This window comes from Rhipicephalus sanguineus, chromosome 2, assembly GCF_013339695.2.
Source record: "Rhipicephalus sanguineus isolate Rsan-2018 chromosome 2, BIME_Rsan_1.4, whole genome shotgun sequence".
NCBI lineage: Eukaryota > Metazoa > Arthropoda > Arachnida > Ixodida > Ixodidae > Rhipicephalus > Rhipicephalus sanguineus.
Genome location: NC_051177.1, coordinates 91560527 through 91588064, shown reverse-complemented (window position 1 = coordinate 91588064; position 27538 = coordinate 91560527). Strand labels below are relative to the sequence as shown.

At 49.2% G+C, this 27538-nt stretch overlaps 1 protein-coding gene across 1 annotated transcript in view; it reads left to right on the top strand.

Annotated features, from left to right (window-relative positions):
* LOC119383376 (oxysterol-binding protein-related protein 1) overlaps nt 1-27538 on the top strand; it is a 115757-nt gene that overhangs the window by 83669 nt on the left and 4550 nt on the right. Inside the window, exons 20-24 of the mRNA XM_037651477.2 lie at nt 37-155; nt 1747-1993; nt 13878-14000; nt 14891-15014; nt 17692-17782. Of these exons, the coding sequence (XP_037507405.1) occupies nt 37-155; nt 1747-1993; nt 13878-14000; nt 14891-15014; nt 17692-17782 (704 nt within the window). The remainder of the gene's footprint in view (nt 1-36; nt 156-1746; nt 1994-13877; nt 14001-14890; nt 15015-17691; nt 17783-27538) is intronic.

The window sequence follows — 27538 nt, the reverse complement described above, 5'->3', positions numbered from 1 at the left end:
GCTGTAACAAAATATGCTATGTTTATTTCTTTTCAGTACGGCGTAATGGAGATTGTTTGCCAAAAGTCTGGACTGACATCATCACTCACGTTCAAGCAAGCTGGCTGGTTCTACAAAGATTTGCACCGGATAGAGGGATTCATCTTCGACAAGCAGTAAGTTTCATCCTGGTTGCAAGGATTTGCATTTCATGAACATGCTTGTTATTTACATGAGAAGTAATAATAATTAGGCCTGTGTGATTAACAATGTTTTGGTTTGAACTAAATAAGTTAAAATAATTGGGTTTGCATGAAACCTTGAAACAACAGCCAGAAGTTGACTTATGTACAAAAGCAAGTTCTTGAAAAAAAAAAAAAAAAGTAGTGGCCCGAAAGTCGCCGAATTATCCGATTTGCGGTCAAATCTGTCCGAAATAACGAGCGCCCAGTCTTATAGAGTGAAGTGCATACAGTAATACCTCGTTAACTCGAAGTAGTAAAAACCAGAAAAAATTTCGAGATAAGCAGATTTTCAAGATAAGCAAAGTTGGGCAAATTCCATTGAGAAGTTCAGTTCTATCTAGAAACGTTATCCCTACTTACCAGTTTCTTAACAGGAGCGCCAAACTGGCTCTTTGTAAAGGTTTTGAAAAAAAATAATGAGATACCAGTGCTATTAACCAGCTGTGTTTTTCGGCACTGCCTTTTTATTTAGTGCAGAGAGACCGACTAAGGCTGGTCTGCCTCTCAGTAACACTTGCACCTAGCAAAGCTTTCTCGAGTTGCTTAACACATCGCATGTGCCGATCATCCGCGCCGCTGCACTCAAATTTATTTCTCATCAAGCGAAGCACGTTTCTTGTTTCGGCGGATGTCGTCACCCCTCGAGTAGCTGCGTCGACGCTGCCGCGATCACTGTGCATGATGCCACGTTGTTTGGCATAAGAAAATGGTCAAACCAGCTGATGTTGCAGGCTAGATCAGTTTAGCCCACCGCTAAGTCCAGAGAATCGGCCTTATCTGTCGATGTGACTGGAAGGGGCTCCTCTCGCACGATGCCACACATAAAGCGCCGTTTTGACGTCCGGAAACTTCGAGCCTCGAATCCGTTTCTTTGATTAGGGCTACCTTTCTTTGCAGCATCAGTGACTTGCTTTGATTTGGTAGCATTATCCTCACCACATCGCACAGCCGACGAAAAAATCCGCGCGACGTGCCTTGCGTAAATAAAATGCTGAAATCGCATCTCTGACGGTAAACAAAATGTGTACGACCCGAGCTATTTTGCAGGGCCTGCTTATGTGCACGTCTATAGCGTCACATGACAAGACACAGGGTTACTCGACAAAGTTGGTATGCCGCTAGGTTCCGACTTTACTTTGAGGAACAGTGTCCACTTCGTCGTAAACGCGGCAGCCTCGCGCGAACCTTGTAAAACGTATGACATTTTGCCGCTAGTATTTTGTTAAACGGTTCGGCGGCGAAGTTTCGGTTCCATTATCAGTCGAGATTTCGAGATAACCGAAAGTAGGCACGGAAATACTTCGAGATAAAAAGCAATAAATACATTGCACCTATGGGAAATTGTTCGGTACCACGAAAACTTCGACTTAGCCGATTTTTCAAGATATGCGAGTTCGAGTTAACGAGGTATTACTGTATTTACAGGGACCAGATGACGTGTCCGAATTAACCGATTTTCCGAGTTAACGAGAGTCGAATTAACTAGCTTTTACTGTACTGCCTTTTTTCACTTGTTTTCCAGAAAATCCCGCCTGCGCTTTCTATACGGCAAGTGGACAGACTACCTCAAGGCGGCGCCTGTCGCCGAGTATGAGGAGTACATGCAGACCCACAACTTCCGTGCCCCCGAACAGCCACCACTGGGCACCTCCACGTCAGCAAGTGCGGGAGCGAGCCCCGCACACACTCCCAAGCGTATGTACGCCAAGCTGAACAGCCTGACACGCTCCCTGACGGGAGGCTCACAGGGTGACATGCCAGGACCCAAGGTGCGTGTTTTTTTGTCAACAATATGTAAAGTGACTTCCGCAGGCTTGGCACCACTAGTACATCAACAAAGATGTGTTAAAGTGCTTTACCACCTGTATGTTTGCAAGCTAACCAGACATTTGTAAAAGCACAGTGCCACGGTTTGTCTCCTCTCTTCTTTATCTTGTCTGTAAGTTGGAAAATGCTCGTGATGGTTAGCGCAAACGGAACACGTACGGAGAGAAGAAAACAATGACACAAACACTATCTAACAACTGAATGCTTATTGGAAAAATCACAAAAATATATATGTCTAAGAAAGAGATAAAAAGCAAACCTGCACATGCGCCAAAGATAACTGACAGATAAAAAACGTGTATACAGTAGAACCCCGCTGATACGTTTTTGAAGGGACCGTAGAAAATAAACGTAAGAGACGGGAAACGCAAGAGCCGAAAAAACAGGAAAAACGACAAAATATTTAGTGGTACAGAATTTTATTTCAATGCTTACGAGCAGCACGAAAATTGGCGCGCTCAGCCACGATCTAGTCGACGGATAGAAACGCGGAGCTGGGGACGGCCTCATCCACAGAAATGTAATCAACGTATGTGATTTTTTTAACACCAACAGCTGTAGGCATGAAAGAACTAAGCACACGCAATCACGACCAGCACCGCGAGTCCGACCGCGAACCGCGCGCACGACCATGCGAGCTCCAACCAGCTCGGAACTCCTCCCATCCTCCGACAAATAACGATGATGATGAGTCTACGCCAACGCGATGGCAGAAGTGAATGCCAATCTCGAAGGCCTTGCTTTTACAAGCAATTACATCATAGACGCCATGTTTGTGCAATACAAATCTCAAAGGCTATGCTTTTGTCAATAGTAAATGCCAATCTCGAAGGCCTTGCTTTCACGAGCAATTACGTCAAAGACGCCATCTTTGCAATACGAATCTCGAAGGCGATGCTTTTGTTTGCATCAATCGAACGATCCTGTTGCTTGCGCCTCTAATGCGCCTAATGTTACGGTCAAATCAGGAAAAGCTGCTGGAAAATGCACCATGTTACGAAAGCTTCGATTACAATTAGAACAAGAAGTTTATTTACAGAATTTACAACTGTCTTGAGACGTGTTTCTTGGTTCGTGTCTCGAAAGTCTCTGCCTCGTCTTCGATGTTCGCCCGCACCGGCCACTCTCTCACCCTCGTGGTATTTCTCCTGGTTTGCTTCCATTTTCACTTGTTGAACGCCACGTGCGCAGTCCAGATGCCTTTCCAGGAAAGCCCCACAACCCCGTCGCGCGGTTTCTGCCGTGCCTGAGAGGGCGGTGTGGTGTACAGTTACGTTGACAGGAGGGAAGGACTGCGGGCCTGCGGTGGGGGGCCGTGAGAGACGCTTTACGACCCTGTAGAAAACGGACTTGTGTCCCAACGCTGAGATGTTTCGTCTTTGGGGACCCAGCGGGGGGCTACTGTTGGTTGTGGGCCCCGCGGGAGGCTACGAAAAATCCTTAACATACTCCCCGCCCAATGAGCGTAGCTCATTGACCTCGAGCCTCTAAGAGATGAATAAGTTGAACAGGCCGTCGTACGTTCTTTCCCCCAGGCAGGCGTATCATGCAGGCGCGGGTGCGTCCATCGCGTCCCGGAAAAACTTCAATAATCCTGCCAACCTTCCACGTATGACGTGGGTGAAAGTCATCATGTAGCAACACCAGGTCGCTGATCTGCAAGTCACTTGCTGCTGCCGGCGTGGCGTGGTGATGTGATCGTAAAGAGCACAAGTACTCTGCTCGCCAGCGCTTCCATAGTAAATCAGACAATTTCTGGCGATACTTCCACCGACGCGCTAGTTCGTTGGCGTTAGAAGCAGTCGGTTGTTCTCCGCGAGTCGGCAGGGAGGTCAAGCGTCTTCCTATGAGAAAATGGGCTGGTGTCAGCGGCTCCGCTTCGTCCTCGTCACTGGAAACGCGGGTTAACGGGCGTGAATTTATCACTGCCTCAATGTCCGTCAGGATAGTGCAGAGTTCCTCAAACGTTACGTAGCTGCACCCAAGCACTTTCTTCAATGAGGTCTTCGTTGAGCGCACCATTCTCTCCCAAAAACCTCCCCACCAGGGGGCTCTTTCCACATTGAATTTCCACTCGATTCCCTGCTGAGACAAATAGTCGAGCGCTTCTTGGTCGCGTGCCGCTTTCCACAGCTTTTTCAGCTCACCTGCCGCACGGTGGAAGGTTTTAGCATTGTCAGAATAGATGGTGCGGCAGAGTCCGCGCCGCGCCACAAAGCGGCGAAAAGCCAAAAGGAAGGATCCCGTGGACAGGTCGGTGACTGTTTCCAAATGGATCGCTCTGGTGACAGCGCATGTGAGTAGCAAGATGTAGGACTTCTGTATCTTGCCATCCGTTTTCGTGAGCACTGGTCCGGCGAAGTCGAGGCCCGATACCATGAAAGGTGCCGCTTCAGATACCCTGTCTCTAGGTAGTGGCGCGAAAGGCTGCGTTGCAGCCTTGCTGCTCATCTTCTTGCACACAAAACAACGGTTCAACACCTTCTTTACTGCCTGTCGAGCTCGAATGATCCAAAACGTTTCTCTTAACTGCGTCAATGTGTCCAAACACCCAGCATGAAGCAGCCGGCGATGTTCGTTCCGTATCAGGAGCTCCACGAAGTGGTGTGACGCGGGCAGTACGATGGGGTGCGCCGTTTCATAGGCCAGATTTGACTTCTGCAAACGCCCCTTTAGCCGCAACAATCCGCTGTCATCGATGAACAGTTCCAAACTTTTGAGGTCTGGCTGTTGTTTGAGGCGGCTGTGTGACTCAACGTTGCTCCGTGCGTCACCGAACGCTTCTCTCTGCACCTGTCGGGTCAGAAGATCCCGCGCTTCCCGAATTTCTTCAGCACCGAGCGCGCCATTTCGCCTCTGGGCGCCGTGTTTGCAGTTATGCGTGAACCGACGCACCCAAGATGTCACTCGTAACAAACGATTCAAGTCGCTGAAGCGCTCGATGTCTATGTGAAGTGGTGGGGCAGTCGCGGAGACACTACCCACTGCCGTCTTGGTCAACCTTCGCTTTTCGTGGACGATTTCTGCGAAAACGTCAGCAACTACGCAAGGCCGATCTAATGGTTTCCAAGGGAGGCTTGACTCGTAGCGGCCGTTGACAAAGCTCAATGAATGAAAATCGTGCCTCACGTGTTCGTCGTCTCCCGATGGGTCGTCCTTCGTCGAGATGCCGAGGCTCTCTAATTCCCAGGAGGCTTGGAGCTCGTTGGAAAGGCTGGACGCCTGCTCCACCACCCCGGTGCGTAGGACGGCCACCGTCGAGCAAGACACGGTCGAGGACGCCTGCGGAATTGGGCCCTGCAGCGTCCATCCAAAGTCAGTGTTCAGCGCGACCAGCGCTCCCTCAATAGCTCGCACTTCACCGCTCACGATACGCCAATAGCTGTCGGCTCCAATGAGTATCTCAATGTCGCTGCGGTCACCGCGGGTCGGTGATATCGCCACGTCTGCCAACTGTAAATCGGCCACACCGGGGAGGTGATGCACGTCGCTTGGTAGTACAAGTTTGTCGGAGCAGATTTCCTCGATCTCGAGCGCCTCCACGCAATGCTCCTTGCGGCTGTACTGGCTCCGAAGCCACACTCGAACTAGGCGTCGCTTGCTCTTCATGACGTTAGCAGCCCCACCGAACGGATAGATAGTCACCTCTTCGTCACCGATCACCTCCAGGTTCAGTTCTCGAGAGAGGCTCTCGGTGACGAATGAGCGCTGGCTGCCCCCATCAAATAGACAGCGCGCCAGGCGCTTTCGGCAGGGACCGTCGACCCATACTTGCGCCGTTTGCAGCAGAACCGAATTCTTGCTGCTGTTGCTCAGCGAAGCCGTCGAGTGGAGCTCCGCAGCGGTCTTCGGGTCAGAAGAGGGCACGGGAGGGTCGCAGAGGGAGGTAATGTGGCGACGACCACATTTCGCGCACCGGATTGTCCAATTTCTGCACGCTTTCGTCATATGCCCTCTTTTCGCGCAACGATAGCACCTCCCCGCGTTCCGCAGCCTCATCTTCTTTTCCTTTATCGGTATGGGAGCAGTGCATTCAGCCGCGTCATGTGAGGGAGAATCACAAAAGGGGCACTTTTCATTCTCGTGTTGCACACTCACTTTAAGGCTGGCGGCAGAACCCTTTCCTTTGATGTAATCCGGATGCTGATCTTTCGGAGGGCGACTCTTAGCCGGCTCATTTGGAGCTTGTGTGTTGCCTGCGTGGGCCCTTTCACGGCTGTCCAGTTCCAGGCGAAGCGAGCCAAGAATCGCATCTAGAGTCGAGCTGTCGAGCACATCCTTGTCCGTTGCATGGGTCTTGTGGAACTCAACAGCCCACTCGGTGGGCAGCACACGAAACAAAACCGCACACAGCATCGCACCATATGTGTCCGGTTGAACACCCAAATTCTTCAGCCCAGCGACGTTTCTCTGGACGTTGTCGTGTAGGCGACGGAGCGCGTTAACGTCATCCAGCCGTTTAACTGTCTGCAGATTCAACAGCTGCGTGAGGTGCTCCTGCACGAGCACGTCCTGTCGGCCGAAACGCTCCTTCAGAGTCTTTATGGCGTAGTCGTAGTTCTGTTCACTGGCCTGGATGTCACTCACCGCTGCAGCCGCCTTGCCCGTCAGCACCGCACGCAGGTATAAGAATCGCTCGATGTTCGAAAGGCTGCAGTTTTCATGGACAGCCTGTCGAAATTGCTCCCAAAACGGCTGCCATCCAACTCGGTCGCCATTGAACTTTTGAAGTTCCAGTTTCGGTAGCTTGAGGGGGCTTGCGCTGCTGGTGGACGATAAGGCCGTTGCACTTCCGTTCACCGTAGCTCCACCAGACAGGCTGTTTCGTTGCAAGCGCTCAAGACGGGTCCGCATACGTGTAATGAGCGCCTGGTACTTCCGCACGCCCGCGCACTCCTCGGCGAAGTCGTCGTCGCTGACATGCGGGTCGATGAGCGCGTCTTGATGCTTCAGATCTTTGGCGATGACCTCCAACTCAGCTCTTATTTCCGCGAGGCGGTCCTCGTGCTCTGGTTCCAGGTCATCGGTTGTCTTCAGCAGCATAAGCTCATCGCTCAGCTTCTGCAGGTCGACGCGCGCCAAGCTCCTCTTTGTTTGTAGACGCTCCATCTTCGATCAGTACAGTTGCATCTGTTCTCGTTGAACTTCTTGTTTCCGTTGAGCTTCCCGGGTTTCGGCACCAAAATGTTACGAAAGCTTCGATTACAATTAGAACAAGAAGTTTATTTACAGAATTTACAACTGTCTTGAGACGTGTTTCTTGGTTCGTGTCTCGAAAGTCTCTGCCTCGTCTTCGAAGTTCGCCCGCACCGGCCACTCTCTCACCCTCGTGGTATTTCTCCTGGTTTGCTTCCATTTTCACTTGTTGAACGCCACGTGCGCAGTCCAGATGCCTTTCCAGGAAAGCCCCACAACCCCGTCGCGCGGTTTCTGCCGTGCCTGAGAGGGCGGTGTGGTGTACAGTTACGTTGACAGGAGGGAAGGACTGCGGGCCTGCGGTGGGGGGCCGTGAGAGACGCTTTACGACCCTGTAGAAAACGGACTTGTGTCCCAACGCTGAGATGTTTCGTCTTTGGGGACCCAGCGGGGGGCTACTGTTGGTTGTGGGCCCCGCGGGAGGCTACGAAAAATCCTTAACACACCATGGCCGCTCTCTTTGGTAGTCACTCGGTCGGCTCCGAGTGCACTTCGCGACGTATAATACGGGAACGGTCCAACAGTTACGACGTAACAGCGGGGTTCCCAATACAATGTATCCTATGGGAGCTATGCCGGGACCGGTGGAAAACGATGTAACAGCCAGGAAAACGCAGCAGTGAGGAACGTAACAGCGGGGTTCTACTGTACTGACAAAACTACGCACTTTCCAGGAAAGACACTTCCTCATCAAGCAAAGTGATAGAAGGGCAGCTCATGCACGTGTCTTTCTTTTTGATCATTTCAAATGCCTCCGCGATTTCCCGAGTACGCTGCCTCTTGTGCCTAGTCACCACGACCGTTTTTTCCAGCTCGGGTGCGCAGCCGCATTGTCGGCAATGGAGGGCAAGGTGTGAAGACAGCGCACCCTTCAAAGAGCTAGCATGCTTTCTCAAACGGACGTTGAGACACCTCCCCGTCTGTACAATGTAGGAATTACCGCAGGACAAGGGGATGCTGTACACAACGCCGCAGGTGCAGTCAATGAACCGTGTGGCATGTTTCATAGAACACTCGCCATCTACTGAACTCTCCTCTCTTTTTTGCACCATTCTGTCAATGGAAACGCACACGCTCCCGAGCTTCCTGCCGGCACGAAAGATGACGTTGAAGTCGTAATGACTAGCCACCTTCTTAAGGCGATGCGAAACAGTGTGCAAATAGGGAATGACAGCAAACTTGCTACGTTTTTCTGGGGGCAATGCCCCTGCACCTGCACCATTCTTTTGCTCCAGCTTCAAGCGGTGCAGCAAACGCTGGGAAATAGACCCAAGAGCCAAGCGTGAGAAACCCGCCGCTTCTAATCTCTGCACCTGACGCATGAAGTTTTCGCGCATAGCATGCGCACAGCACTTCTTGATAGCTGCTGAAAGACACGCCATGACCAACCCATTCTTAACAAACTTCGAATGAGCACACTTGTAACTTAAAAGCTTCTTTACAGAACGGGGTTGGTACAACTAGCAAACGTGTGTCGCTTGGAATCGAATGGAGAGGTCAAGAAATTGCAAGACATCGTTCCTTGGAACTTCTGATGTGAATGTTAGGCCCCAGCCCCTTTGTTTGAATAATCTCAGGGCATCAATCATTGAGCGCGTGAAGTTTCTTCGTTCTACAAACACAAGGTAATCATCAACATACCTAAACACATCACACGCCATGCCGTCGAAGTCATGTTGAAGAGCACGGTCAACTTTTCCTAGAAAAATACTGCTGAGTATAGGTGCCACTCTTGAGCCAATACATACCCCTGACTTTTATACATACAAGCCCTTCCAAAGGAAACAACAGTCGAGCCTAAATAAAATCATAACAGCTTTGGAAAGCTATCTATTGGAATCCCAGCATTGTTTCTGAAGGAAACCTCGTCATTACAGTCAAACCTCGTTAATACGTACCCGCTTTAAACGTACTAACGGTTAAAACGTAGTTGCGACGAATCCCCGACCGAGTCCCATAGAGCCCAATGCATTCGCTGACCGCTTAAGCCGTAGTGGTTCGCCCTATGCCTACCGGTTAGTGCGTACCCTGCGTGCCTCGATAACGTTTTGTGCCATAAAATTTTACTGCGCCGCTCAACTTCCCGACGCCAGAATGTGCCGCCAAAGGTCTTCCGCCTTTTTGAGAAGTGCGCAGATCAGTCGATCCCCGATTCCGACTTCCGCGCGATTGCGGCGACGCCTTTGCGGGTAAGCATCGGGAAAGAATGAAGGCGAGGTGGCGGCCACCGACGAACGCGCCGACAGCCTTATCACAATAAGTATCTTCAGCTATCTGCTCGGGCACGCATGCGGCGCAGCGCTACTTTTTAAGCCTACTGCACACTTTTATTAGGTGACAACCTGAACGCGCTGGGCCGCCGATCGCTGCCGCTTCGTTGTGTTGGTCGTCTTCAAGGCTGAAGTTGAATTAATGGCACAAATGCTTGGGCAGGGACGAAGAACTTCAACTATGTACCAACTAGCCCGACAGCAAACGCTGTTAAGCCGTCATCAGGCGCGCACCGCCTTGTAGAAGCGAAAGCAGATCGCTGTTGCGTAGTTAGTGTTGCGGGTCGCGGGCGCCGAGAAACCTCGCTGCATTGACGCTAGCACACTAAACGCACGTGTACAATACAGCAAGCGTAGCGCGGTTGTAACCATACTGCACACTTTTATTAGGCGACCACCCGACGCGCCTCCGTCCGCTGCCAGGACCGCTAGAGCATCGCGGAGTGCGCATCGCTTGCATGAAGCTCGTCATCGCTGCGTTAACCGAACAAGCTACTCGCCGCATCTGTGCACGATCTGGAGCGAAGTGGGTACGAACAACATTCCCACGATAAATGCGCGCGTGCGGCACAGCAAGCGGCCCGGTAGTGACGGCGTGAGCCGAGTAGGCGACGCGCTGCACACAACTAGCCGGGAGACGATCGGCTCCACGCGGCCGTACCGCGTTTCACTGGAACTGTGTCAGTTTTCGTTTAGTAGCAGATCGCGGTTAGACACACGCACATATACCGCGGAAAGCAGACACTGTCCGTTCTGTCGCTATGTCGGTCACTGCGTTGACCGCGTATCCCGGACCCTGCAATAGTTTCGAAATGCGCTCTTCGGCGTCGCCACTACGCGCTATCGGGCGGTCGTGCGAGTGTGCCAGGATCTTTTCTCCACTTTGGCAAAAAGAAAGGAAAGGATTTGCGGTGGGTACTTTAGGCAATATTTGCTGTGGCACTCTATTTATTTGCTGGCGGCGATGGCGTACGCTACGAGATGCAAATTTGTACTTGGTGTTTAATGCGTACTACCGTTTAGTGCGTAGTTATGCCGCGTTCCCGGCAGGTACGTATTAACGACGTTTCACTGTATCCGCCAACACCTTGACCACTTCTTCCAAGTTGCGTACCAGAAATGGATCGACCACCATTAATGCTTCCAGGTGTTTCGGGAGGAAACCAGACACCATGTACTGCCAAGTGTTTCGCTCTGTTACAATAGCGCGGAAAGGAATATCAGCCTTGTGTGTCTTGGCTGTGAAAAAAATCTTTAGCTCAAGGCTCTTGGCACCATTTACTTCTGAATGCAAACGTGCTAGGCTCAAGTCCTTAAGAAGGGCCAAGGCATGCTTCTTTAACTTAGATGCTTTATCAGACACCTGCTTGAAATTCTTTTCCACCGCGTCCCCAGCCTTCCTCCGAAACAAATCCTGCGGCATAGCCATGTAACACCCTTCTTTGTCAGAAACCACAGCACGGAAGTCATTGTCAACAAACCAATCCACTAAGCCCCGCAACCCAGGACCACACGTCCCTCTTTCTTCCACATTCCGAAAGGCTAGCACAGATTCTTTAAGGCAATGACCTAACTCTGACTCGGGAACTTTTCGTGACACCCCACAGCCGAGAAACACCTTTTCAACTGGAGATAAGCGAGGCTCGAAACAGAATTCTGGGCCTAATTTGAAAACACACTCAAAACGCTCCGGTACCCGGGTATCTCCTAGAACAATCACACGCCCTTCACTTGGTCCGGACCTCGGCTTTGCTGGGAGCGTCAGTAGTGCAGCGTTTTAAAGAAACTCAGTCGTGGTGACCAGGCACAAGAGACAGCGTACTCGGGAAATCGCGGAGGCATTTGAAATGATCAAAAAGAAAAACACGTGCATTAGCTGCCCTTCTATCACTTTGATTGATGAGGAAGTGTCTTTCCTGGAAAATGCGTAGTTTTGTCAGTATACACATGTTTTTTATCTGTCAGTTATCTCTGGTGCATGTGCGGGTTTGCTTTTTATTAGAGCTGTGCGAATAGCAAAATTTTGGGTGCAAAGCGAATTCGAATATTGAAGTGTGAGTGCGAATCGAATCGAATATTTTTCGCATATTTCTCGAATATTTTTCTAATACTTCGAAGCAAAATTGCAGAAAAAAAGTTAGAGAGGATTTCTAAGCATATTCTTATGAGATAGCAACTTGAAAGTGTTTCTTTTCGCTAGGTTGATGAAGCGCTGGCGGGGTGGTGTTTCATTGTTGTCTTATCAAGAATGAGGCAATGTAGAGGCCGAATTGTATTTATGTACATGATTTGGTGCAACCAAAGTGTTGCCGACAACACTTTACACGTGATAGGCAGAGATGCCATTTCCTCAGCCTCTCCTCCTCTTTCAACTTCTGTGGAAGCCCCACTGATGTGGCGGACAAGGGTGTGCTCCCTTGAAGTCCGGAGTTCCAAATCTGCCTCGTAGATGTCGATGTATAAGAACACCAAAAATTTGGATGCCAGAAAGCTTCGGCTTCCGATTTTTCGGACTTCCTGCCAAAATTTCAGGTCCCAAACAGCATTAATTAGGCCCCCACTTCTGCCACATCTTTCATCTCCACGTTAGAACCAGTGTTTTCTTGAATTAGTACATTTGCGACCGTAGCAGAGTTTGAAAGGCAGCTTTGCCGCAATATTGGGGTGTGATGAGGTGAAGCATATCGAAAATCTGGAGACCACTTCCAATCGGACGTTGACTGTGTCTTGGCAAAGCTCGACCGTAACGGAGCTTGAAAGGCAGCTTTGCCGCAATACCGGGGTGTGATGAGGTGAAGCATATTGAAAACCTGAAGGGGTCACTTTCAATTTGACGTTGACTCTATTTGTTCTTGGGAAGTTCGAATAGTTTGAATAGTAAAATTCCAGTGCGAATCGAATCGAATAGCAAACACTAATCGAAAAATATTCGAAATTTCGAATATTCGCACACCCCTACTTTTTTCTCTTTCTTAGATATATATATTTTTGTGATCTTTCCAATAAACATTCAGTTGTTAGATAGTGCTTGTGTCGTCGTTTTCTTCTCTTCGTCCGTGTTCCGTTTGCACTAACAATCATGAGCGTTTATCTTGTCTTTCATGCTGTTTCCTCAGCAAAGGCATTTATAGTTTGTATTTATGGCACACAGGTATGTATGGGTGTCTACGTTCAGTGCAAAGTCAGTGTCGTCTTCATCGTATTCTGGAGCGATCTGACGATTACAACATTCTATGGGAACATTGAGCAAACCTCTTTTCATAGCTTTCATTTTTTTTCTTTTACTTTGCAAGATCAGTCATTCTGTTAAAAGGGTATCAACTTGAGCTTGTTGGCATGGCTTCATCACAGGAAATGGCGCGGGCACGCGGGACTTAGAAAGACAGGCAGGACTTATCGCTGGCTAACAACATGAGCATTTGTTTCATGTGAACAAATATATATGCTTCTTTGGAAAGAGAAAAACAATAAAAGATGAGGGAAAGGGGAAGCCCTACGCATGCGTCTTGACTAGTACATGAAAATGCACTAAATTCTTGGGTGCACTAAATGCGCCCAAATCATTCCATTTGCAAGAAGCAACATGCGATGCAATTTGTGCCCTGCAAGACTGAAGTTGTCTATGAGATACCAACGTCTTGCGGTGGCCGCTACTTGGGCAAACGGGTTGTTGCGTTAATGACCGGCTGCTGGAGCACATGCACAATCTCGAGGGCGAAACTGGAAGCAATCTGGCAGTTCTCTGTGCCCAGTGCGGCTGCACTCCAAGTTTCGAACAGACGCACATCTTAACGCAGATATCGCGATTGCCGTGCCGGGGAAATCTATGAAGCGTTCACGATTCCTTCCATTGGGCCATCATGTGTAAGCTCATCGTCCATCGTACTAACCGACAAGAAGAGTAATTATCTCCGTGATTGAACATTGCATTTTCCTGTACTAGTCAAGACGCTTGCATGGGGCTTCCCCTTTCCCTCATCTGTTCTTGTTTTTCTTTTTCCAAGAAAGCATATGTATATTTGTTCGCAAGAAATAAACGCTCATGTTGTTAGCCAGCGCAAAGTCCTGTCTTTCTAGTCCTATGTGCCCGTGCCGTTTCCTGTGATGAATCATTGTTGTCTACCATTGTTCTCTTGCATTAAGAAAGTCAAAAACCTCAAGGACAGAATTACCAAAGGGCCCCTCACGAGGCTTATGTAAGAGGCTACGAGGACTAGAACTTTCTTATCTGAGATGGCCAATTTCTTGAAAATTCTGCATAAGAAAAAAAAATGCTTGTAACCAATCTGTTTTGTAAAGATCTGTACTGTAACACTAGAATAACATAATATTTGCTGTTCTGCTTGTTGCCATGGTGCAGAGCCCCGAACCCTGTGACCTCGATGACGGAGAGATTCCCAAGAGTGATTCGACGTATTCACTCGACATCCCAAACTCTCGTCTCCTTTGGCGAGTCACACCACGACCAGAGTACGCGGCCCAGGTATGTATTGCAATAATGCCAACATCTAGGCAAATCCTTTAAGTGTGTTTATTTTGATAGAAACTGAGTCATAGTTGGTCTTTGCTGAATTCTTGGGGAGGTTTCCTTTTAGTCATACTGCTGGTCATATAAACGTTCTTGTAGCAGTCTGTGTCGCCGCAGTTGCTCAGAATAAGCTTAAGAACAGCTCTCACCTGTAAAACTTGAGCGTTATTCAAACAGTATGAGTGCACTGTAAGTTATATTGAGCAGCAGATATCTTTAGAAGAGAGTGGGGTATGGAAGACATCGTTTTCACAACCACAAATTGCAGATCATTGAATGTCTAGAGAATGTAAAGCATATTCTAATTGTAACTGTGGCATTGCTTACTGCAGGGACGCATATTTTTCGCAATAACTGACGCGAAAGCTAGGGTGAACACTGTGAGCTGAAGGTATTGTTGGTGTCGAAAGTTTGCAGATCATTAGACTTGAGAAATAGGTGAAGATGTTTGTGGCTGGGGCGCAAAGCCCAATATTCAAATTGCCAGTCTTTATAACAAAGCTTGTTGCTTGGAACGTTGGTTCACCATTGTGAAAGAAAATAGAATGTGCAAGACAAGACAAGGAAAGGAAAGGAAGTCGACATGGACAGGCACAATCTGTGCATGTGTCTGGGTTGCTTGTCTTGTTTCACACATCTAATTTAGTGCCAGTTTTCACTGATATGTGCAAACAACGGCGTTGTGTGGCTTCACTAGCTACAGTCACATGCTTCTTGGAAATTGGTGCCTACCATACGTTCATTGCTGTAGTTGTAATCTTGGTCCTATGTGAGTGAATGGTGACTGTAGGCACTAGGTTTCAGCTTTCCTGACGGGCTTTTCCCATGCGCTCTCTCATGTGCAGTATTACAACTTCACATTGTTTGCCATGGCGCTGAACGAGATGGAAGAAGGAATGGAGAAGGAGCTACCCTCAACTGACTGCCGGCTGCGGCCAGACATGCGACGGTTGGAGGCAGGAGATTTGGGTAAATATTTATTTTCAGTTTTGTCAAACATTCGCATAGCAGTGAAATCACACTGGTTGTACAATGTGATGCACAGCTGTAGCCTTACGTATAGATGCCATTTGACTGCACCCCTGTGCGGCAGCCGGGGCAGCCGTGTCGAGGCAGCCCCACTTGCTGAACAAGGCAGCCGTGCTGAGTGTTCAGCGCCTCCAGGTAGCAAAAGCACAGCCTCCGAGATTTAATGGCTACTCCCAGGCACTGCTGTCCACTGGATTTTCGAAGTGTGGGGTGGGGTTTTGTTCAAGATGGTGCAGAAAAGCATTAAAGTCACGGGAATCTTGAACAATTGCGATAAAACGGAGGACGACCTTATCTGGGAGAGGCGAGTTTGAAGACACGACGAATAAAGAGAGGAGGAGGAGGAGGACGACGACGAAGGCAAGGAATAACAAACTTGCAACCGCGTGAAAGGTTGCTTCTCACTTCTCCCGGTACAAGCGATTACTACAGTTCAGTAAAGGCAAGTAGCACTGAAAACATGTAAGAAAAAAAAGTTAAATTTTTCTCCATGTATGGCCGCACCCACGATTTTCACCCCAAATCTCGGGAAAAAAACCTGCGGCCATTACACGAGTATATACGGTAATTCTGTAATTACTCGAATCTAGGCCGACCCCGATTCTAAGCCGGCCCCCTAAAGTCCGAAGCCCGAAAAAAAAAAACTTACCTCGAATGTAGGCCGGGTAAAATTCACAAAGAGAAAACATTTATTGAAAATATGAAGATGAAACGGAGCAGTTGGTTCATCATCAAGATGCCGCGCTCATTCCGAGTTGTCGTCGCTGATCTCTTTGTCGCTGTCCTCAAACAGTGCGCAATCCTCGGTGCCATCAAGTGCATTTGATATGCCGCACTTCTCGAAAGAGCGCCGAACGTCCGAACGAAGTCGGCCAATGCCGTCTCCATTTCAGGGTGACGGCCTTTCCGTGGACCGGTAAAAGCCATCCTCGTTGCGGCGCACGCGAAGAGCTTCTCCCGTTGGCTCCTCGAGCGACGAACATTCTTTTCGTCCACTCCAAAGTCCCGCCCGGCTTGAACGTTGGAGGACGACTCCGCGACTAGCACAACTTTCCTTTTATACGCCGCACTATAATGACTACGCTCGTTTGGCGCCATTGAGCTACGCCACACACAGCCCACTCGAAGCGAGACTCAAACTGACGAATGGCTTGCCTCAACACTCGCCACAAAGATAAAAATGGCAGCCTCGCGTGCGTACTTAAGCCAGGTGTTGGCTCGGCTACTAACGGCTACAATACTGTCTAGGTGGCGCTAGTTTTGCAACACTTTTCTCAATGAAAAATGGCGCGTTTTTCAAAATCTTCGAATCTAAGCCGAGCCCCCACTTTGGCACATCGTTTTTTCGAAAAGACCATCGGCCTAGATTCGAATAAATACGGTAAGGAACTGGCAACCATTCGTTGAAATTCATTTTCGGAAAAAGTAAATTATTTGCAAACGCAACGTTCTGGCACAGACCATCAGTGTGCCAAAGAGAACATACTGAAAATTTTATTGAGATCAGTGAACATAAAAAATTGCTCGAGTTGCCCTTTAAAGGGGCGCCTGCAACACTTTTTCAGCATAGTCAGAAAACGCTGCCGATCGATAGTCGAGGCTCCTAAGAACATGTGAGCCAAACATTATATGTAGTGCAGCACATGACCTGGAATTTACAATTACTTCTCAAAGTCAGCTATAAATCGCTCGCTCTTCTCTCGACAAATGATGCCATAAACCCAAGTGACCACACCATGAGCTCAAAGTCCACGGCCATTGGCTGATTTAAGCACCGTGAGCTGCATGGTTGCCGCGGCCGCCGTGACGTGCCCGCGCGCTCTCTCGCAATCACACTGAAAGTGAGCCTCTCCCCCCCCCCCTTTGTGTAGCTTTCAGTGCACTTGCTGGTACAAAAAGAGGAATAAGGTACTTAAAGCATGTGACAAATCCCTGAACCTCCTCTAATACTTGACTGTTTCTAAAAATTTTTGCGGCAGTCGATTCGTGAGGCAATAAACTCCTCTAGTGAAGCCATTCAATGATTACTTGGAAAGGTGTTGCAGAGCCCCTTTAATAGAATGGAAAACTTGACTAGTTCAGTTACACATACTAGGCTTGGCATTAAGTAGTGCAAGTCAGTGGAACACAAGAACAAAGTAGGGCGACACACTGCATGTATTGCTGCGTACAGCTAGTAGAACATTGTGTACATCTCCTTCCTTTGTTCTTGTGTTTTGTTTAGCCGTGCTAACATTAAATGTTGCCAGGAAGCTGGCAACTCGTGGAACTTATTTACCATGTCTGAAAACTTACTAGCAGCTTTGAGAACCACCAAATGTCAAGACTAATCTGTGCAAAATGGTTAGTAAATTTTCTTTATGAATACAAATGACGGTATATCCTGTTATAGAAAATGGTTTTTTTTTATAAAGTGAGATGAGAAGGGCTGTGAATTTTTAGGGGAACTTTCGGCGAATAATGGTTATCTTTCAGTTTGTTGTAAAGAAGGCTTGAATATGTTTTTTTTTTATTATGCAGTCAGTCTAGACTTGGTTTCCTTTACTTATAAGCTAGAACACGGTGATAATAAGTAATGATGCAAGCTTTTGTAACCGCTTGATTCTTCCCTTCGTAGATGGTGCTGCAGCAGAGAAAAATCGTTTGGAGGAGAAACAGAGGGAAGCACGCAAACATCGCAAAAAGCACAAGGACATCTGGGAGCCAAGGTGACTGCTTGTTCCTGCCTCAGTCTTTCCATTTTTGTCTATGTAGTGGAGAGCCAGACTTCGTACATATTAACGGTGTACGGTACCATATGTTACATATAGGATTCAGTAACAAATGTAATGTCGTCCTCTCAACTAGCGCACCTTTTTTAAAAGCAAGATGAAAAACCAAATTTGTGACATCATTATTCTTTGCCTTGTAGTCATAACTCCAGTCGCCACTCACAGTGGCTTGATGCCACTGCCAATAATGAGACATCAGTCAATGGCTTGATTTACACAAAGCTGGCAAGAGCAGGCCAAGACAAAAATCGGTCACACATCTTGGCACTTGTTTTCATGAGCACATGCCTGGCAAGCTTAGATTGCCCTGGTCACCTGGGTGTGCCAGTGTTGCCAGGTTTGGCTACTTCTTTAGGCCAGCAGTGGCAGAAAGAAACGTCATGGAGACTCGACTACTTTCTGGCTACAGTCGAACCCGGGTATATCGAACTCACCAAAAAACGTTTATTAGTTCGATATATAGCATAATTCAATATAGGCCCGCTATAGGATTCGGTGACGGAAAGGTACATACTAATAAGAAAAGTACTTTATTAATATGGTGGCTTACTTGCGTGCCCTAGTTCGGAACAAAATAGTCCTGGATTTTCTTCTGTTTCAACGACTTCGCTGCCTGCAACAGCACGCACGCCTACACGTTGTCCAACGAGTCGGAGCAGCCTTCCATATTCATGCAATAGCGCCGGACCAACGCAAGTGCACTAATCACTTCGGAGGATGTAGGCAACGGGCCATCGTCAATTTCCTTATTGCAGTCGCTTTGGCTCGTGGTCGGCACAACGTCTGCAACGTAGTCCTCATCTTGTAGCTGGCCCATGATGGCGACATCATTGTCCGCACTGACGAACTCGTCAAATGTCGATCCGTACGCGGCGGCGATGTGGATCTTGTACGCGGCGGCAACGCCGGACTTCTCACCGCACTCAACTCGATTTATGATTTCGAGTTTCGCGGCGAACGGCAAATTTTGCCTCTTTGCACAAGCCTTGGCGACAGCGCGCCAACAGGCAACACCACCAGCTTGGACCACGCTGCATGAGGACTCGAGGAAAAGAGGCAGCAGCAGGCACACAAGCATAAAGAAAGAAAAAATGGCGCTCACTTGTACCGCCTCCACGCCTCGGAGAAAGCGCAACGGCCTCTGATTGGCTGTAAGCGCTGCGAGCAGGCCAGGATCGTTTTTTGCAGGCGGGTATTCGCCCGTGGACAGCCGGGTCTAAACCACTTTTTCTAGGGTGGCGCCGGCAGTTTTCCCCGCAACTGCGAAGGAAAGCCAACTTGCTGGGGCACTTTTGAGGCACATGGAGTTTGATATATCGGTTGTCGTTGCTATTTTCGTTCGATGTAACAGTAGCTTGTGCTATATATTCTCAATGTAAATTTACCATGTTTAGAAATTGTTCGATATACGGGATAATTTGATATAAGCGGGTTCGATGTAGTCGCGCTCGACTGTACTTGTTTGTTCTCTCGATTTGAACCAAATTACCAATACCTTGTGATGTCGCAACCACTGCCGTTCGATTATGTAGTGTCAAAACATGGCGGCCAAGGTGTGTTTCCAGTTCTCAAAATTGAATTTGGCACAGGCATTAAAAAAAAAAAAAATTGGCCGCGGATCTGCATGCTTCGCTGCAAATGTCGTTGAAAGACGATAGAGAAGCGCTGCGTTAGAGTTACTGTATATGCTACCTTTCAGTAGCCTAAAGATAGCAAATGCAGTAACACTTCTCTGCGTGAGATATGGGCGTCATCTGGCAATACATCAGGAAACAAGCTTGTGCAGAGGGCACGGAGGAGGAAAGTTCTTTCCTTCCTCCATGGCAGAGGGCTTTCGTCGGCGCGTCGCATTTTCAGCGCAGCTTAAGAAACTAGGGTCTTTAGAATTACATATCTATGTATTTTCTATTAAAGGGGTCATGAAGCACCCCTTGGGCTTGTTGAAAAAACACATCCTGCGGAAAGCTGACACGACTATGAACTGCTCTGCCAAATACTACAGTCGTGCGCGCCGCGTAAAGGCCGCAAGCGGAGCGCGAAGTTGCCGTTTCCCCAGGCGCCCTCTTTTCAAACAGAGGCCGGTTCTCACTCTCGTCGGTGGGCGGGGCGTCTGGCAGTTTACGTCGCAAGAGACGTAGCATGCTTATTGGCCGATAGCCGACGTAAATTGAGAGCGGCGTTCAGATCAGATGCGCTTCTTGCCACGGGGTGCCGCCACTTGCCGGCGCCGCACTCCTCAGTACACGGTAGCCGCACTCGCGCGAGCGAATCACAGCGGGAGAGCGATCGCGTTTCATGACGCGCGCTGACGTAACTTCTTTCCCCCATGCCATCCCTCCCTGTCTAGCTTCCAGTGCGCTCGTCGGCACGAGAAAAGAGAGAAAGCGCTCGGAGCGTGCGCCAAACCCCCGTGGTGGTGGTAGAAACATTTATTGCCAGTGTGTGAACGTGGGGGCCAAGCCCCCTACATGGCACGTGGGTGCTCCCTCAATGTGAGGGGGCACCCTTACAAAGCGAAGGAAAGTCCCTGAAGCGCAATCCTCTTCATGGCGCAGGAGATGATCCGGCGCTGATCGAAAGCAGAAGTGCTGGTCATGATGGACTCCCAGTAAGACACCGCCACAGCCGGTGATGGGGGATGAGGGAAGGTGGGGCATGTGAGGAGGATGTGTAGGAAATCTCCTGGTTTGCCGCAAAGTTTGCATGAAGAGAAGAATTGGTCTGGGTATCGGGCGTTTAGTAATATAGGGTATGGAGCGTTGGCTAGGGAATGAGCCTCCTCGTTGCCAGGGAGGCCGGCATGTGCTGGCGTCCAGACGAGTGTTATGGAACGCTGGGGCTGCCAGAAGCGTAGTAGGCGAGCAGCGGTGCGGGAAATGAAGCCATTGGCATAGTTCAGGATAGCTGATTTTGAGTCGCTTATGATTGTGGAGGCAGATGTAGAAACAAATGCAAGCGCGATGGCTGCCTCTTCTGCCTCTGTGGAGGAATTGGTGATGATTAAGCACAACGTTAGAAGCTTTGCCTGACTGTCAGCTACCGCCAGGGCCATACGGGATCCTGACGTGTATTCCGCTGCGTCCACGTAGACCACGTCATGGTCCTCGCTATACTGTTTCTCGAGGGCCCGAGCCCTTGCCGTTCTGCGTTTCTCGTCTCGCACAGGGTGCATATTCTTCGGGATTGGGGGCACGTTGAGGTGAGAGCGGAGGTTAGAAGAAAGAGGGACCCCCTCGGGTGAGTGTGTAATTGGGGTTAAGTTTAATTGGGACAACAGAGTGCGCCCAGCCACTGAATTAGACAGACGAGATCTTTGTGCCGTAAAGGTGGCTTCCGCGAGTTCCTCAAATGTGTTATGTACACCTAGTTTGAGGAGTCGGGCATTGGATGTGCTGGGTGGAAGTCGTAGAGCCGTTTTCGTGCAACTTCGTATTAGCGCGTTAACCCGGTCTCTCTCCTTTTGTCGGAGAGGTAGGTAAGGGAGGGCATATGTGGTGCGGCTTATGATGTAAGCCTGGGTGAGGCGTAGCGTGTTTCGCTCGCGTAGGCCAGCCCGACGGTTCGCGATGCGGCGAATCAGTCGAGTGGTCTGCTGAGCGTGTGTTCGGAGAGTCCTTATGACTTCTCCGTGTGCGCCATGCGAGTAGAGAACTAGCCCTAGCACACGAATTTTAGAGACTAGTGGGATGGGATGGTCACCTAGCGTGAGAGAGATGGGGGGAATGACTGAATTACATTGCTTCGGGCGGTAGAGAAAGAGCTCTGATTTGGAAGGGGAACAGGTAAGGCCACGCTCCCGTACATATGTATCAATGGTGGTCAGTGCCAGTTGTAGGTTTTCTTCGATTTCGGCGTCACTGCCGTGGTTTGCCCAGACAGTGATATCGTCGGCGTAGAAGCTAAAATGGAGGTTGGGGATCTGAGCCAGCTGTTGCGGCAGATGAAGAAGGGCAATGTTAAAAAGAAGAGGGGAAAGAACTGCTCCCTGGGGTGTACCTCGTGCGCCAAGCGTGATGCCCGGAAGGCTGTGGTCGCCAAAGGTAAGTGTGGCTGTGCGGTGGCTGAGGAAGTCTCGGACGTAGTTGTACGTCTTTGCACCGACTCCCAGAGTTACAAGGTTCTGTAGGATAGCTGAGTGTATAACGTTGTCAAATGCCTTAGTGAGGTCTACACCTAAGATAGCTCTGGTGTCACAGGTTTTAGAGTCGAGAATATGATGTTTATTTGTAGGAAAACGTCCTGTGTGGAAAGACCCGGACGAAATCCAAACATGCAAGTGGGCATGAGATTCTTGCCTTCTAGGTACTGGCAAAGCCTGGTTTGGAGTACATGCTCCATAAGTTTGCCGACAGATGAGGTGAGGGATATGGGCCTGAGGTTAGAGGTAAGCAGAGGTTCCCAGGTTTGGGTATAAAGATGACCTTGGCGTCTTTCCATTGAGGTGGGAGGGTGCCCTTTTGCCAGCACTCATTAAAGTAATCAGTAAGGACGGCAATGGATTGGGCATCGAGATTGCGGAGTGCTTTGTTGTGCACCCCGTCCGGACCAGGGGCTGAACAAGTGTTTAGTTTCTGTAGTTCGGCTTGAACTTCTGCTACTGTAATGGGTTCGTCGAGGAGGTCATTAGGGGGACCTGTATAGTCGGGGTGTGTTACTACAGGATATGTTGGGAAGTAATGATTTCGAAGTTCCTGGAGGAGTTCTCGTGGAGGCATATCGGAAGTATGTAGGAGTTTGGTGAGGTTGTGCCTTTGGGTAGTTTTAGTCTGCGTTGGGTCAATTAAGTGCCTAAACAAGTTCCAAGTCTGAGGCAAACTCATATTGCCATCTAATTTGTTGCAAAGTGATTCCCAGTTTTGTCGTGAAAGAGCGGCTGCGTGGGTCTCTATCTCTTTGCTGAGGCGGGCGAGTCGACGTCTAAGAGTCCGGTTCCAACGCTGCTTTTTCCAGCGTCGTTCTAAGCTTGTTTTAGCGCCCCATAAATGTAGGAGGCGGGAGTCAACTGTGTCGCTTGGGCAGTCCTCTCGTATAGGACAAGTTACGGATTGGACATCACTTCGAAGTTGTTTGGACCATTCGGTGATGTCCGTGATAGCAGCGTGGGTACGGCTTGCTCTATATGTGCGGAAAGAATCCCACTTAGTGAAAGTGGAGCCTCTGGGAGGCCTGCGGGGTAGTTGCATATTTAAGAGAATTTCGATAATGTAATGATCACTACCCAAATTCTCTTGCGTGTTGCACCATGTGGCATGAGGGAGGCGATATGCAAACGTAAGGTCTGGTGTAGTGTCTTTACAGACACTGTTTCCCGTGCGTGTCGGAAAGGTAGGATCGGTGAGTAGGGAGAGACCGTTTTGTTGCGCTGCTAACCACACCCGACGTCCTTTTGGTGTGTCGCGCGGGTAACCCCAGGCCGTATGTGGGGCGTTAAAATCTCCCACGACGAGGAGAGGGCACTTATTCGCTAAGCGTTTCGCAAGTGTAAAGAGGTGCTCGAAGTTGCCTTGTAGGCACTTAGGGCTGCTATATACATTCAGTATGAACAGACTGGTCGCTCTAGCATGTTGCGGCACAAGTTCAATTAAAAGGTGATCAATGTCTTGAACTGCTAAGCAATGGGAAATGGAGGTGATTGAGCGATGAATTAGAAACGCTACCCGAGAGGGTGTAGGGGATGTGGGTATAATGGAAGTATAGCCGGGTAGGGTGAGGGGGTTAGACGGCTCCTGCAAGGCAAGGACGTCGGGTCCCGCAGCGCAAGACAGAAGTTGGTGGACAACATGACGCTTCTGGCCAAAACCTCGGCAGTTCCACTGCCAGAGTGTAAGATTATGGTTTGGAGTTGCCATCATGAGAGTCGATAAGGGGCAGGGCCGCAGCGCCTGGGTGGGAGTCGTGAGCGACGGCAGGGATTGGGCTGTCTTGCCCTTCGGCTGCCTTAGGCTTCTTGCGTTTACTAGGGGTGAGGTCTCGATTAGGAAGGCGGGTTGCGAAAGAATTGAGCTGTGACTCAAGATTGTTGTAGCGGTCATTGAATGCTTGAGTTAGGGCATCAAAACGGTGATTAAGCGCAGCATTGTCTGTTGTTACACGTACTACCGCATCTTTGAGCGTTGCACATTCCTGATTGATGCTAGTGATAGCTTCCTGCAATTTCGCCTCAAAACGAGCAGTAAAAGACTCAAGCAGATTTGGTATATCGGTTAGAGAGGAGTGTGTGGAGGGATGGGGCGGTGTGCACTCAGTTGAGTGCCGAGGAAGTTCCGTGTCAACATCTAACTCTAGAGCATGAGGAGAGGAAGTAGAGTTGACGTGGTTGGCTATGATAGGGGCTGTGGGTGGATTGGGGGGAGGAGGTTGTGATGCAGTTGGAGCGGGGGTAGGTGGATTTGGATAGCTTGTGGCAAGTGTACTTATCTGGGCCTCGAGCTTCGCGATGTGTTCTCGAAGGGCTGCGGCTTCTGCTCGAGCTGCTTGAGCTTCTGCTTTGGCCGCCGCTGCCTCCTCCCGAGACTTCGCCAGGGCGTCTTGTAGAGTGGGAGTCGCTGTCAAGAATGATGCGTGCTTGGAGTAAGAGCGGGAAGGGCCCCAGTCTTTGTTCAGCGGCCCGGTCCAGGCTTGCTTTTGTTGGCTGGGCTGGGTGGGCTGAATGGGCCCTGACGACAACTGGGGAAAGTTGTCCCCGTGTACGACCGGTTCTTGTTGCTGCGTTTCTGGTTGCTTTGTCTGTTTGCGTGGTTGGTGAAGGTTTCGTCCTTTGCATGATCCAGTGCCGGTAAGGTGAGAGCCCTCGCACAGAATGCACTTGGGCGTGCAAGGAGGTTCTTGGGGCAGGTGTTGTGTGCCGCAACGTGGGCAAAGATTAGACTTGGGGTTTGGGCAGACGTCATAACGATGACCAGGCTGTCTGCAATTCGTACAGGCATCCGGACTGCCACGGTACGGAGTGCAGCGGTGAATGGCTCCCATATATTTAATGGAGTGCGGGACTTCATTTGCGTCGAAGGTGATGAGAATGGAGTGCGTCTTCCCCATCCGTCGAGCTGCGAGTATGGTGTACTCCGGATTTCGTCTGACCAGGTCTTGGTACAGCTGCGTTGGGGTCTCGTCGTCAAAGGCGTTTGAGATGACTCCTCTTGTAGCGCCCGGTGGAGCTGCCACGTACGCCACGCATGGGTAGGTATGGTCTCCAATAGTGAGTGAGGTCAGCGTCTTCAGAATCTCAGCTGTTGAGGAGTGTGTCGTAGCCGCAGTGAATGTATTATTGGTGGGGTGGATGCGCAGACAGAAGTCGTCGGGTAGAGTGATCTGGAGTTCGGCCTGCACTGCCTTCGTGAGTCGAGGGGTTGGGATATCTCGAAGTCGCAGTTCACCTCGTGGGCGAACGACGACGCGAATAGCGTTCGGTGGGAGCGGTGGCAGCTGCTTGCTGCGTTTCACAGTGATTCGAGTCTCCTTGGTCGCAGGTGGTAAGCGGGCTGGCGTCGTGCCGCTGCCAGTTGCGGCTGCTGCGTCGTGCGCCGCGTTCCTGGCGTTTGGGTTAGCCGCCTCGAAGGTAGCGTTGGGGTAGGGAAGCGGTTTCGGTGAACTGGCTGGTCGGGACGCGTAGGCCTTGTAGAGAACAGGTGTCCAATGGTCTGCCTGGAACTCTTCTGCAGTGATGGTGTGGCCTTCAACCGCTACTTCCATGATAACGGCAGGCGTCGCTGGCAGTGTCGGCGGAGGTGCGGAGTCCCAGAGAGGCTTAGCTCGGAGGGTCAGCGTCTCGGTGCACTAATTGTTCGTAGCACACAGAAGGTCGGAGCTTGCCCGGAATGGGCGGTGTCTCTGTGTTCCTTAGGCACTTGTGTCGCTGTTCGAGCAGTTTAGTGGCCGTAGAAGAGATTGGGTAGGAGTAGCACGTACCGTTTGCCAGAGCCGACGTTGCAGGCATCCGCTCACGTTGGCCCCCTAGCGGCCGTCTCCCAAACCTCCGTAACTCCGCTGATTCTTGACGGATTCGAGAAATTTTTGCGGCAATCGATTCGGGAGGCAGTAAACTCCGATACTGAGGTCATTACATCATTACTTGGAAAAGTGGTTCATGACCCCTTTAAAGGAACACACCACCTGATACTTACCTAGTGATGTTGCGCCTCAGATATGCGTAATATTTACTTTTTGATCGACAACATTCACAAGTATGAACAGCCGTACCAGTTCAAGATGGGTGGGCGGTAAGCAAGTGGTTCAACTTTGGCCGGCTGGCTGAATCGGGTGACAGACAGACAGACAGAAAGACCAAAATTTCTGCGTTTAAGTTCCCCAAGAAAGACTATCGTCTTTAAAACGAAAAGACCTTTGGATACGTGGCTGGGACTCGAGGGGAACTGTTACATGGTGCCTGATTTTGCCGACCGCCTATTGCTGAACGCAACTTTAAACTGTGATTGGAAGTGAACATGACAATCTAAAGGGCTCCGCATCCAAGATGCTCTGCACTCATCGATATCAGAAATCTGATAACCGACAAACTGTCTGAATTATTTCTTAGGATTAGGTACGGACTGCGATTCAGGAATATTAACTGCTCGGACTTGGTCATCACGCGAGAAACAATTGCAAAAGTAATTATTCTTCAATTCCAGCAATTGTGATTTTGAGCGCACTCATGCAGTACTCATCTCTATTGTCGCCACAAGGCTGTTTCTTCTGGTTCCTTTAAGAAAAGTTACACAAGATGCATGAAGAGAGCGTCATTTCTTCAACAGCTGAAGAAACTAAGTTGTCTTGCATGAAATGATTACTAAATTCAACAGTTCTAGCTTTACTCTTGGCAGTTGTGATTTTGAAGTCTTCTTGCTCAACTTATTTACTCTTACGCCAAAAGGCTTTTGCATTTAGTCATTTAAAAAAAAAAATGTCACAGTTGTTTTCCCACACGCGTGGCTACTTTTGGCCACTTTGACTGCCCTTGGCTCAAGTTGGCTACTTTTTTGCTAGTTTTTCTAATTTCTTGGCTATTTTTGTCTTTTCGACCTGGCAACACTGGGCAGGGGCATGGCACTTAAGCTTTTTTTTTTTTCTTGATCAATTTTGATGAGAATTGTTGAGTTTATATTTGTGTGTGTGTGTGCTGATTTCAAATATGCAGTTATTTTTCTAGTATAATGTGCAGTTGTTAAAATACAAAATGTTTTGTGTACCTTTGGAGGAGCAAGATTTTTCCTAAACAAAGTAAATCAGCATATCACAATAATCTGAAGTCAGAACTCTGTGTGGTACAACAAAATGGATGTTCTAAACCACTTTGAACCAAATCTATGGCATGTCGAACATTCATGAGTGAAATCCTAGCCTGACATTGACCTACTTGTGAATGTTCAGCACAACGTAACTTTTGTTCAAACTGGTTTATAAGATCCATTTTTGCTGTATTGCACACAGTTCTGACTCCAGATTATTGTGATATGCTGGTTTATTTTGTAACTCTCTCAATTTAGGAAAAGTCTTGCTCCCCAACAGGTACATGAAGTATTTTGTATTTTAAAAACTACACATTATTCTGGAAAAATAACTGCGTAATTAAAATAAGCGCACTGAACTTGGCAAGTTTCATCAAAATTCATCAAGAAATAAAAGATTTCTTTAAGAGCAGTGTCTCCCCTTAAGGTGAAGTAACAGAGTACCTGAATAATACACTGTGCTTAGCTT